Genomic DNA, 13,045 nt, shown 5'->3' with positions numbered 1-13,045 from the left:
AATAATCACTGGATTCATCATTGAACAGACAGCTCTGGAGGGAAATACTGTTAACTCCAAAAGGCTTATGGTGCTGCAAATATGCAAAAGATAATTGCACATGTCATAAACTCATTTCTGTTTTCCTTCTCTCTTAATTTCTAAGTTTTTCATCTTAGGAAATGTGCTTCCCTGTAGCAGGAGAAAAAGCCTAAGGCCAACTCTGACCACGTACCTGATAGTAAGTACTTAGTTCCTTGCCATTGGCAATGAATGTGAGCAGCCCACTGGCAGCATCCACCACACAGCCAATCTCCAGACCATTGCTGTTGTTTCGCCCTTGTCCAGGACTCATGCTCTCTCCCGCACACACCATATAGCAGTTGCTGCGTTTGATGCTGAATTAAAGAAAGAACAATCGGCATTTGTATCCTTGTACAAACACAGGAGAAAGTAAGTGTATCTTGCAAACTAAGCCTAAATTATGCTGTGCAAGCAACAAGCTCATGCTGTAATGGGAGAGATGCAAAATGGGCCCAAGTCTGTGATTCTGAGCAGTACTTCACTGACTGCAGGGGACAGGCTACATCAGGTCTGTCGCATGTCTAATTTTCACACCTAATGGAGACAGGCCAATGAGCTTGACACCAAATAAGAATTGATCTGTACCTCTTCTGCAAAACAAACAAACAACAAAAAAAGAAAACTCAAACCAAACTGGACCCTTTTTTTTCTGAGGTTCAAAAAAGTTTGACTATTGAATAATTATCCAAATTTGAATTTTCACCACCACCACCCTACACACACACACACCACTACTTGTTCTGAGATGAGAGAACTCCCCAGGTGAGATAAAATCCCCAGGAAAATTCTCTATGAGTCATGAGTGCTGCCAAAATATATCTGACCAAAATGGTATGTCTTTATGCATAATTTCTGGTGATGCTACAAAGGACAGTTAAGTAGATAATGCACACAGCAACGCTGACTATAAACTCCATCTGACTTCACCTTCCCCAGAACCTGCGTTAGAAAGTTCTATTCCATTCTCTTAGGTGCACTACAGCCAACACATCACAAGACTAGCGAGGAAAAGCCAGAGGCAGGCAGGAAAGGCGGCAAAAACAAACAGGCTGGGATAAAGTCCTTTTCGGATCGTCCAAATGCAGGCTGCATTTCTTTGCACTAGGCACCCTGTACTCAGTGATTCTCCCTTGTCCTGTTTCCAACTCTACTAACCCGTCAGTTATAGTATTCTTATATGAGTCAGTGTTTGCCGTGCATGGTTGCCATCTTTGAAAATTAAATACATGTCCAGATTATTCTTTAAAAGGCATGGTATTTGGGGTCCCATGTTGATAGCAAGTACTCTTTGAGGCTTTTGCAAAAGCCTTCATCTATTTGCAGTGCTGGGGGAGGGGCAGTGCATTTCCCAGGTCACCAAAAAGGATGGCTCAGCTGAAGAAGAAAAGCAACACTATGGAAGACTCTTTCTGAGACCTGTCATAGCAGATCAGAGAGGATCGCATGGGCGCACAGGGTAGAAGCAAATGGGAGGATCTTCTCTTGTCTTATTCTGCAAGGAAGATGGCCTTCTTCACTTTTTTGAAGGTTTGGTTTGAGTTCGGTGTTTTACAAATGAGAAAGGATGGTACACAAAATGTAACTGACTTACCCGAGGCCACACAGCGAGTCAAGGGCAAAGCTGAGGAAAGAATCCACTGGTCCTCAGTCGGAGTTCAACGGTGTGCCCCTTGTCTAACTCACTCTAAGCTGCGAGCCCACTCCCTCCCCACTACACAGCCAGTCCCCAGGAGGCTTATCAGACCATAGGCACTCTGCCTCAATTCACTCATCTCTCATCCTAAGACCTAGTATTGGCAACTTAAGTTCTTAGTTGCAGCACCTGAAGAACATGTGATCCCTACTCCAAAGGATGCTGTATTCTTTTTTTTTTTTTTTTTTTTTTTTTGGTTTTTCGAGACAGGGTTTCTCTGTGTAGCTTTGCGCCTTTTCTGGAACTCACTTGGTAGTCCAGGCTGGCCTTGAACTCACAGAGATCCGCCTGGCTCTGCCTCCCGAGTGCTGGGATTAAAGGCGTGCGCCACCACCGCCCGGCAGGACGCTGTATTCTTATTATATGATTTTTGCTTTTAATATATTTAGATTCCTTGCTGGTTTGTATGCATGAGAAAAGAGGACATTGACATCAATGGCTTAATTACATCATCCTATAAATGGAAATATCCTGAGTACAAAAATCCAAGAAACAAGAGTATCTAGGCCTATCAATATTTTTTTCAGACACTATTCTGCGGAAAACACTGGAAGAACCAACCTCTCATGTACTTTTCCTTTTTCATCCCCTAGAGTGACAGTCACCGTGCGCACTCTGTCCAAATCAAAGCCTGTGTCGTACTGGTGGAAGTCAGATGTAATCCAGCCCACCCAGACATTAGCAGGTTCTTGTCCAGGAAAGATCCTCACGGAGTAATAGTACTGTGGAGACAGAGGAACGAAGTGTGGGCAGTGTGAAGCAAGACAAAACAAAACGTGGGTGTCATCTGAGCCTTTGAATACACTTCTTTATTTAAGATCATTTGGCTGAATTAGAGGGTACAGGCAGAGGGGGCTAGTATTCAAAAGGATTAGGATCAAGTGGTTATAAGTATTTTCTGCTCTTCTAGAGGACCAAGAACACATACTGGGCAGTTTACAATGGTCCATCACTGCAACTCCAAGTGATTCTGACCTCCACAGGCCCCCCCTCCACATAGCATCCTCTCTCTCTCTCTCTCTCTCTCTCTCTCTCTCTCTCTCTCTCTCTCTCTCTCTCTCACACACACACACACACACACACACACACACACACACACACAGAAATGAAAAAATTAAGATTATATGTGACAACATGACAAATAATGGGAGGTTTGTACATTCCTAGGTACATGTGTGCATACCTGTACCTAGGAATGTATATGTACATGTAGTTTTACATATATCATATACATACACACATGCACATACACGATAGGTATCAATTTGTTAGACAGATAAATTTTCAATTCCTTAAATGTCTGCAGGTACATGAGAGTTTCACTTTGGTCACAGGCCTCCTTACATATGTGTGGCTTCTCCTTTCTCTTACTGGAACATTCCAAAATCTGAAGTCATTCCTTTGGCTTCTTTAATACATAGACATCAAACTCATATACAGAAGTACCAAGAGACTAGAGAGACAATTCAGCAGTTAATAGCATGTGTTGCTCTTGCAGAGTGCTTGGGTTTGGTTTGCAGCACTCACATGGTAGATTACGACTACCTGTGACTCATTCCCAAGGGCGCCAACGCCCTCTTCTGGTGTGTGTCCCCTATCACCGCATGCACATCATGTACACATTTACATGCAAGCAAACATTTATACATATAAAATAAAAACAAATAACTTAAAAAAGTAACTGAGAAGCACTCTACAATAGATACAACTATTTTTTTTCTAATTTGGCATTCTAGATACATAAATCTGAACATTTTAAATGGCAGATGGCAAAAGTTGGGTCCCATGAAAAGTATAATAAATGATCTGCTCTCAGACAATTTGCTAAGATGAACTAAATTATATGGACTTTAAAAAGTCCAGTGGAATTGTCAAATTTCATCAAGAAACTACACATCAAAGTCTGAATTATAGATGTCCGTAAAGACTATTACTTAAAATAGTTCTCATTCCTTAACAGACATCACAATACAAGCTTTGCTACAAAATTTCTATCCCCAAAATATGTCTAAAAATATAAGCAAATAATTACTTTTAAAATGTTATTCAGCTGAGTGTGGTGGTGCATGCCTATAATACCTATACTACAAAGGTTGAGGTAAGAGGATAGAGAGTTCAAGGGCAGCTTTGAATATATAGTGAGCTACTGTCTCAAAAAAACGAAACAAGGGCTAAGGACAGTTAGCAGAGTGTTTGTATATCATGCAGAAAGTCCTGGATACCATCCCCTAGCACGACATAACCTGGGAGTGGTGACACATTCCTATAATCTTAGCACATAGAGATGGAGGCAGGAGGATCAGGAGTTCAAAGTCATCTTCAGCTACAAAGCAAGTTCAAAGCCAGCCTAGGCTACAGTAGACCCTGCGTTACCCCACCCACCCACCCACCCCCGCAAAAAAAAAAAACCACTGTCAATATATCAAAGTACAGCATTTGAGATGGAAAGTACAACAAGTGCTTCAGGCACATACCGTGGATGTCTGCATCAGGTACTCATAGTCATCCCGGTCATCAGCAAGGACATCTTCAGTGAGTCTTGCAGAATGGCTTGTGCTGTAATCTGGCTTTGTCCGTCTAAGTAAGAATCTGTAACAGTGAGAGGAGGAATAAGCATGTTCTGCCCACTTTGCATATGCGACCATTAGCCAAAAAATCTTCACCAGGGCATTCTCCTTCCCAGAGAACATCTGGCTATAGCAGGAGAAAGTTTTGGTTGTCCCAAATTGGGTAGTGGAGCACTCTAACATCTAGTAGATTATATGTGAAGGGAATCACTCAATACCCTTTTAATTCCTAGGGCTGTCCCTACAATAAAAAAAAAAATGGCCTGAGCAGAGTGGCAGTAGCATTGCATTTGAGAAACACTGATCAATGCAGGAAAGGATGCTATGGTAACCTGTCTCTCTGATCACAGGAAATAGTATTTGCAGCAGTGGTTCTCAACCTTGCTAATGCTGTGACCCTTTAATACAGTTCCTTATGTGTGGTAAGCCCCCAAGATAAAATTATTTCGTTGCTACTTCATAACTGTAATTTTGCTACTATTATGAGTCATTACTAATGTCTGACATGCAGGATATCCAATGTGCAACCTCCCAAGTGATCATGACCCCCAGGTTGAGAACCACTGATTTAAAGGGAATACTCTTTAAGTCTCAACCAAGAGTGTAAATATAACTCTGAACAGATGACATTTGGGCTCATAAATTAGAAAAACATGAGTTGTGTTATGCTTCTCTATAAAATCTTCTGAGAATGAATGAATGAATACTAAAAATCTTTACCCTCTACTACATATTGGGCCACTTGATAACCATATAACTTAAAAACATACTGTAGCTGAGCTCAGGGCTTCACACCTGTAATGCCAGCATATAGCAGGTTAAAACAGGAAGACTGGCATGAATTCCAGGTCAGTCTGGCATACAGAGTGAGATTCTGTCTCAAAACATCCAAACCAAAGGCTAGAGAGACATTGTACTAGGTAATCTGCTTGTCACACAAGCATGAGGACCTAAATTCAGATCATCAGTACCTATGTAAACAGCCAGGTGCAAAAGTATATGCCTGTAATCCTAGAACTAGAACAGAGACAGATTCCTGGACCTCACTGGACAGAAGGTCTAGCAGAACCAGCAAGCTCCAGGTTCTGTGAGAGACTTTACCTCCAAAAGTAAGGCACAGAATGAGAAGAGTAATCACCAGGCATCCTCCTCTGGCCTAAACACACACACACACACACACACACACACGCACGCACGCACGCACGCACGCACACACGCACGCACACACACACTGAAATGCAAGTGCACCCACACACATGTATATACACACAAACAGTAACCCCAGCCCAGACAAGCCACCACGCTATCTCTGCTAATCACCTTTGCTTTAGGCGTGAAGGCTTTTCCTGAGCATAATCTTTGTGGTTATTGAACTCTGGCTTCGGGGTTTCTTTGTCCTTATCAATGCGGTCAGGTACCAGATGACCATGAGCTGTCTTCATCAGAACCTCAAAATCAGAGTCCACATCATAATCCTCTAGGTCATTCTTGGGCCCATAGAGGCCTGCACCAGGGAGCCCTCCTGCCACTGTCTTCGAGAAGACTTCTGCACACTCAATGGGCATGCTCAGGCGGTAAAACATGATGTCAGTGTTGCTGTTCTGAGAACCAAAGGACTTCTGAGTGACCTTCAGACATGGAGAACTGTCAATGGTGCCATCTATTCTTGTTACCTAGCAGATGAAGAAGCCAGTTAGTTTTGAGTGTCAACTGAACACAATGTGGAGTTACTTGGGAAGAGCAATTATCTAGACTATATTGCCTTGTGGGCATGTCTATGAAAAATCTTCACTGTGGGGGTCACTATTCCCTAGGCAGGGAACCCTGGATTGTCCAAGAGTGGACAAAATGAGGTGAGCACATGCATGCATGTAATCACTGCCCTTTCTTCCTAACTATGGTTGTGATATAACCAACTCCCTCCAATTCCCGCTGCTGGGACTCTCCCTCTGTGATGAATTGGAACTAGAACCTGAAACCTGGAGTTGTAAGCTAAAATAAACTCTCTCTTTCCTACATTGTTTTTTTTCTGAGACAGGGTTTCTCTGTGTAGCTTTGTGCCTTTCCTAGAACTCCCTTTGTAGACCAGGCTGGCCTTGAACTCACAGAGATCTGCCCGCCTCTGCCTCCCAAGTGCTGGGATTAAAGGCATGCACCACCACCGCCTGGCTCTCCCTTACCTCTTAAGAGGTCACATAAACAGCAAGAAGCACCACCTCCTTCAGGCCCTAGAGCCCAAGGTCATGGGTGGAGCAAATACCACTACATTATAGGACACATGCTATGCTGAAAGTTGGGATGTATTATGTAGGGGTGTTTACTGACATTTGAAGAGGGGTGTTGAGTGTAGTGTGATTTGCCTTGGAATAGCATACTGGTAGGTAGGAACATGGAGGTGCAGAATGAGAGAGGGGGCATTGGTAAGTGTGTACTGCTGATCTGATACTGTTTACACGGGGGCTGTGCTAAGGGCCTTGAGACTCATAATGGAGAAGAACTGGAGGGTTCATACTGTTTTCTGGGAGAAGGAAAAGAATACATTTTCTAAAGAGCTCAGGCATTGTCTTTCATAACTCCCCCCCTTCTGCTTTTCTTTACATCTCCAACAAGAAAAATGGAAGCTGTAAGAGAGCAAGGGCTTTGTTTTGTTTGCTTATTAACATATTCTCACGTAGGAGTTCCTATACATAAAGATATCCCACTTCTACTTTTGAGAAAAGGCTTGATTATTAAAGGAAAGGCAAACCTCGATGTGTTCATGGTTTGATGGGACCTGGAGGAACTGAGGAAGCCGCTTGCTCAGCCACATGGTGATGTCCCTATTTGTGTTAACAGCAAATGGCTCATAGCCTTCTTGTAAGCCACAGATGGTGAAATATTTCAAAGTGCTGACGTCCTTTCCAAAGTTCATCCTGCCTACTTGTGCCACCCCTAGGCTACACACAGGGATGAAGCCTGGAACAAAAACAGAAATCACGATCTTCAGTATTTAATGTGAGATTCTCTTAGTAAGGCATAACAAGCAAATTGCTTCCCAAGTCCTGGTTCTGAGAAAACCATCAACCTGGAAAGAACACAGTGTAATGAAGAAACCGCTAACATTATGAGAGTAGTATATGATCCTGACATTGTGATTTACTGACTAAAGACCTTATAAAAGTACATTCCTCCACCTGACCTCTAGGAATCTTGGAGTGTCCATTCCTACCAGTGCCTCCACACCATCAGGTATACATTCTTCTTTCATGAATGAAAGTGAGGAAGGACCAAGGACCAAGGGGAGTGTGGATCTCTTTGCCTTGCTCTTCAACTAGCTAAAGGGCTCAATATGTTACAACAGCAGACATGGCCAGTGCCACTGGCTTCTTCATATGTATTCTCAAGGAGAAAATGGCTAGAGGCAAACATTTGAAAGGTGTCTAGGGCTATATAGATGGCTCAGAGCTTAGAGCATGTATTGTTCCTACAGAGACATGGTTACAGTTCTTAGCACCCACATGCAGGCCCACAACCATCTGTAATTCTAGTTCCAGGGTATGCAATGCCAGATTCTGGACTTCTTGAGCACCCAGTACACACAGTACATACACATACATATAGGTAAAACACCTATACAGATAAAACAAAAATAATCAAGAATTTTGAAGTGTTCATAGTTACTCTGATCTTTGAAGAGACTTTTTTTCCCTCCTGGGATGAGTTAAGACTAGGCCTAGGAAAATGTATATAAATGCATGTGAGAGAACATACCTGTATGCATATGTATAGATGCATATATGTGTATATGTACTATACATAGATTATATATGCACATACATAGATATAATATGCCCAAGTTAAATGAATACATGTACACATCACACACACAAATATATGCATTCACACATATAGCACTGAACAATGAGACAAAAACTAATAGAACATTTGATAACCTAATCTAACAAAAGCCAGAATCTGCTAATCTTTCCATTGTTAGACAAGAACAAAATTGTCATAATACTGCTAATTGTTTATTTGAGATCTTTGGGATCTGTTGTTGATGATGTTAGATAGTATTACTTTTGCAACAGATCTGGGATGCCTCTTTCCAAAGGGAAAACATTCTTTATACTCCTCATTTCTTGCCATAACGTTTCACATTAATATTGGGCAGCCAGCACACGAGCAACATCCATTGGGGTGCAGAGTATAGCTTAAAGGGTCCAAATAGGTCCATAGGAAAATAGTGTTCAGCACCCTCTGTACCGTAAGACAGTAAAAGTTACATCAATGACTCCTAATACTAGATAGCCCACCCCCTGTACCATAAGACAGTAAAAGTCACATCAATGACTCCTCATATTAGATAGCCCACTCCCTGTGCCATAAGACAGTAAAAGTCACATCAATGACTCCTCATATTAGATAGCCCACTCCCTGTGCCATAAGACAGTAACAATCACGGCAGTTATTCCCTGGCACTGAAGAGATAGCTCAGCAGTTAAGATCAGGTACTACTCTGACAGAAGACCTGAATTCAGTTCACAGCAGTCACATGGGCAGCTCACAACTGCCTATCTCCAGCTCCAGGGGATCCAACACCCTCTATCTCCAGGAGCACTGGTACACTCGTGGCTTACACACACACAGACATACACACACAGAAAATAAAAATTTAATAAAATAAATCTTAAAGCAATAAGATTTCTCCCCCAGTCTGTTTCCATTGGTACAAATGCAAAAGAATGGCAGTGCAGTGGTGCTACCACCAAGGAGCGGGGAAGGACACATCCAGCTGAGTACTAAGCAGTGTAAATTACCAGTTTGCGGTTAGATTTGAATCAGCTGCAGCTGTGCCTGACAGCCCATGCTCCAGCAGTCAGGAAAGTTGATGCAAATAAGGGTCCCCAGGGAATCAAAGGGCTGGACTGGATGCATAGAACAGATGGGAGACACTTGAACTTCATTTGTGCCAATTAGGAAGTGTAACCCACCATCTGACACCACTGAAGAGACAATAAGACAGAGTCAGCTCCTTGGACAACGAACATCTATTTATTTCTGATCACTGTGTTTGTGGAGGAATTATGGGCTGGAAAGACATGAGAGACTTGCAAATATCTCCATGGTAGACCTTTAAGTGTCAATTGTACTTCTCTGACTTTCTGATGTACATTTAAAGTAGCTTATCTTTTTAATTAAGTTAACTAGTGACATACACAAAGAGTTATATATGGAAAAAGACACTAAATCTCTATTCACAAGTCTACATTGCTTTAATAATATATAAACCTCCTGGGTGGAATAATATCTAGATTTTGAAAGTTTATTCTTCAAAGGCTCATTCATATATAAGAATGGGTTGGAATGTAAAAGGAAAGAAAAAAATTTAATAAAAAATTATATATATGTAAAAAAGAAAATATACATGGACATGCATTTCACAGAGCAAACACTGTTTCCAGAGAAGAAAACACCAGAATGTTTATCCAGAAGCTTCTTTTATAAAGACTTTTAACATTTTTTGGTCTTTCTTTTCTTATGTCCCTTGACAAATTTCTTGTAGTGAATGCATATTTTCTTATGAAAACAAGAGACAGTTTCCACCACAAATACTTCACTTACTGAAACAGTACATAGCAACATCCTTTCTAGAAAGAAATGTGTTGGAATGATATGGATACAATGACTTGCATGGCATGTTCTTCAAGTCTAATACTCAGTTCTGTGTATGGTGAGTCCAGTTTCAGAATTCTGCACAAAAAAACCCTGCTTATCCTTCTGAACAAGTGTGATGTTTATATGGGACATGATACTCATATTCATTGAGAAACCACATGTGGTTTCTTTATTTGACAAATATCAGCTGCCATGTACCAGAAACTAGAAATAAAGTTGAATAGCACAGAGATACCAGCACCAAACTGCTCACCATCTGCTGAGGGGTCAAAAGATATAGAAAAAGTTTAACCAAATACCACACTGTCCTTCCAAGAAGTATTTGGAGCAAAGGAAGGATAGAGAAAGAAGATTCAGTAACATCTCCAGAACAGTGTCTAGGAGCAGGGCATTTGGGCAGTCAGTCCTGGGAGGGGTTGACAAGAGCCTGACACTGTGGTTGATATATTGTGCACCCTAATAAACTTATCTGGGGGTCAGAGAACAGAACAGCCACTATATTAAACATAGATTTAGGCAGTGGTAGCACACACCTTTAATCCTAGCATTCTGGAGGCAGAGATCCATCTGGATCTTTGTGAGTTCAAAGCCACACTGGAAACAGCCAGGCATGGTGACACATGCCTTTAATCCCAGGAAGTGATGGTAGGAAGCAGAAAGTTATGTAAGGCGTGATGACTAGGAACTAGAGCCTTGTTAAGTTTTTAGGCTTTTAGCAGCAGTTCAGCTGAGATCCATTCGGATGAGGACTCAGAGGCCTCCAGTTTGAGAAAACAAGATCAGATAAGGAATTGTCGAGGTGGGGTTGGCTGTGGCTTGTTCTGTTTCTCTGATCTTCCAGCATTTACCCCAATAACTGACTCTGGGTTTGCTTTTATTAATAAGATCTTTTAAGATTCATGTTACATGACACTCAGGTGACTTAGACCTAAGTCTTAGCTCCACTCAGAATAGCTACTGGACCCTTTGCATGTTGTGTACATTCTTGGAGAGTCAACCCCTTTTCATTTAACCTACATGATAGGAATATGTTTTTTAATAATTAAGACTTATTGTAAAGAACAAATCTTGCAAATAAAAAATATTACAGAGTCAGATTAACCAGATCCAACATCTATGCATCTCAATGAACTTCTGTACATCTAGAGCAGCCGGGCTGAAGCTGTGGGGCTTCACACTGAATTTCACCTTCACTACCAAACATATTTCACATTTTTAATCTACCACAAAAGGATGAAAAATGCTTAACAGAGCTGAACTGAGAGAAACAATTAACTTTATATCCTCTTTCATGACTCATGTCCATTACCTACCTGCATTCCATCCTTCCTCATCACCTAATATTTTCCCTTTCTTGTTTGGTCTCCTTTCTACATGTTATACTGTACCCACACATATATCATAGGCCAGGATCTGTCAATGACGGAAAATATGTAATTGTTTCCTTTCTGAAAAAATTTTTTTCACTTTTCTTTGGCACTGAATATCATTTTAAGCATGTACTAGGTTTTCATAATCCATCCCTCTGTTGATGGACAGCTAGAATGGTTCCATCTCTTTGCTATAGTGAACAGAGCAGCAATAAATATGGATTACGGTTTTAAAGTAACATTTTAAAGTAAAATATGTCTACAACTTATTGTTCGAGTTCACTGAATTCAATTTTAGATAGAAAAAGAAGTAGAAATCAACCTACCTATAGTAAAAAGAATGGTTGTTTTATACATATACATGCAAGATTAAATATGGGCAGCCATTAAAATTCATCTTATGACTAAAAAAGTAAAAGTCGGGGGGGGGGGTAGGAAGATGGTTCAGTCAGTAAAGCAACTGCTGCCCAAGCCTAAGAACCTGAATTTAGATGATGGCCATCCATATAACAAAGTCAGGCATGGTTGAACATGCCTGTAAGCCTAGCACTGTAGGGGTTAAAAAAAAAGACAGATCCTGGAGCTAACTGGCCATCCAGTCAGAGAAGTCAGTGAGCTCTGGGTTCAGTGAGAGACCCTGCCTCAAATGATAGGGCAGAACACAATAGTGGAAGACACCAGTGTCAATCTCTGACCTCCATAAACATCTGTAAACACACACACACATAGTGTAGACACAAATAAAATAGGAAAGAACAATAAAACTGATATAACAATGTTAAGTATACAATCATTTTAAGTGAAGAGTAGAAAAGAATGACTATACTATTTCTTATACTGCTTTACAATTAACATTTCTCAGGGAGTTGATAGGGATAATTAAATTCCACTTAAAATGTTTTTGGTTTTGAATAGCATTTATAATCAGCTTAAAAGAGATTTATTTTCACAACATCCTTTCAATTTTTCATGAAGGAAATAAATATACCAAACATCAAATTTCTCTTGACTTTTATATAATTTTATTAAATGTTTATTTTTAATGTTATGTGTATATGTGTATGCATACATAAATTTATGTGTACCATGTGTGTACAGGTGTCCACTGAGACCAGAAGAGGATGTCAGATACCTTGAATCTAGAGATATAGGGTTGTGAGTCACCTACAAATACAAGGTTGTAGATGCTAGGAACTGAACTCAGGTCTTCTTCAAAAGAAGCAAGTACTCCTTGATCAATGAGCTATCTCTCTAGTCCATTTTTATGTCACTGTAATCATATAAATTATAGAAGTAACAAGTGAGTATAGGTTCTTTTTTCATGGAATTCTTACTGATAGATTAAATATATATACATATGTATATATTTGTGTGTGTTGTATGTATATAAGCTTATATATCATATATATATATGAGTAACATAGCTATAATGCAATAAAACTTTATTTATAAAAGAAGATGGTAGATAAGGACTTGGCCCAAGGCCCTCAGTTTGCTAATCACTGATCCTGGTTATGTTCTCACTTCAAGTACTACTATACTTATCCCAGCAAATATTTAATAAACACCCAGGGCATACTCATAATCTACACACTGGGGCTATAGCTGTGAACAAATTCAAATGAGCCCTTAACTGAGGGCACTTATCTATGAATACAAAATACATAAAATATAAAGTAAGTAAACAAGAAAAT

The 13,045-nt window shown here is 40.4% G+C and overlaps 1 protein-coding gene across 1 annotated transcript in view; it reads right to left on the bottom strand.

The window, feature by feature from the left end:
- The window catches only part of Ryr2 (ryanodine receptor 2), a 415,387-nt gene that overhangs the window by 200,649 nt on the left and 201,693 nt on the right, over positions 1-13,045 (bottom strand). The window contains exons 29-33 of the mRNA XM_059263016.1: positions 7,070-7,278; positions 5,644-5,996; positions 4,231-4,345; positions 2,318-2,478; positions 215-377 (exon numbers count right to left, since the gene is read on the bottom strand). Of these exons, the coding sequence (XP_059118999.1) occupies positions 215-377; positions 2,318-2,478; positions 4,231-4,345; positions 5,644-5,996; positions 7,070-7,278 (1,001 nt within the window). The remainder of the gene's footprint in view (positions 1-214; positions 378-2,317; positions 2,479-4,230; positions 4,346-5,643; positions 5,997-7,069; positions 7,279-13,045) is intronic.

This window comes from Peromyscus eremicus, chromosome 5, assembly GCF_949786415.1.
Source record: "Peromyscus eremicus chromosome 5, PerEre_H2_v1, whole genome shotgun sequence".
Classification (NCBI taxonomy): domain Eukaryota; kingdom Metazoa; phylum Chordata; class Mammalia; order Rodentia; family Cricetidae; genus Peromyscus; species Peromyscus eremicus.
Note: the sequence above shows the minus strand (reverse complement) of the source record. Positions and strands in the feature narration are given on the sequence as shown.